This window comes from Sphaeroforma arctica, assembly GCF_001186125.1.
Source record: "Sphaeroforma arctica JP610 unplaced genomic scaffold supercont1.60, whole genome shotgun sequence".
Classification (NCBI taxonomy): Eukaryota; class Ichthyosporea; order Ichthyophonida; genus Sphaeroforma; species Sphaeroforma arctica.
Window position 1 is genome coordinate 76094 of NW_014040498.1, and position 767 is coordinate 76860.

Consider the following 767-nt stretch of genomic DNA (forward strand, 5'->3'; position numbering starts at 1 on the left):
GTGTGTGTGTGTGTATGATTGTGTGTGTGTGTGTACGTTTGTGTGTACGTTTGTGTGGCCGAGTGATGTTGCTTGTTTCTCAAAATGATTCCGTATTCGAAACCCTTGTTGCAAGAAACTCCAATGGAATTGTTATGCGCGCAGCCAATTTCAAGACAACGACTCTGGGATCATAACATACCTCACCAGGACCATTGTTAGCCACACCATCACCTTCCGGTACCACAGAATTCCCTTCGACGTATGTGCTTAGAACCAGTAGAAGTAAGGTTAATAATAGCCATACAGGCGCGCAACCTTTGCGCAGGCCCATGTCGCGAGATGCTATGGGACACGCTTCGTTGTTATCCGAAGGTGATGTTTGGTGACCTTGAGATGGTGTATGCCGAGGAGTTGCTTACTAATATTAAGGTGTTATTTATAGTTAGACACATAACTGAGTGAGTGAGAAGTGAAGGGAACCTGAACTCACCAGGTATTTATTGTTATTCATTTTTCTTTTCTTTTCGAGTTTGTTGTTGTTTATTATTCACAGAAGTTAAAATTTTATATTTTTTAGAAAAGACCTAACAACCACAATCAGTTCGATTCTCGTTAAAACGTTCCAAAATCAGTCGTTTTTGCGTTAGAACCAAACGTTTATGCTGTAATTATACCATCTGAATTTCAACTGGGTGAACTTCTCAAGTAAGCAGTTTTTCTTTTTACGTTTTTTTCAAGTTAAACGTTTATTTTACTGCGTGGGTGAGTCACGGCCGCGCTGCCAT

General features: G+C 40.5%; 1 protein-coding gene across 1 annotated transcript in view; it reads right to left on the reverse strand.

Annotated features, from left to right (window-relative positions):
- SARC_01501 (hypothetical protein) overlaps positions 1-313 on the reverse strand; it is a gene marked incomplete at its 5' end in the record, with an annotated part of 10203 nt that extends 9890 nt beyond the window's left edge. The window contains one exon of the mRNA XM_014304769.1: positions 182-313. Within this exon, the coding sequence (XP_014160244.1) occupies positions 182-313 (132 nt within the window). The remainder of the gene's footprint in view (positions 1-181) is intronic.
- Between the last annotated feature and the right edge of the window lie 454 nt (positions 314-767).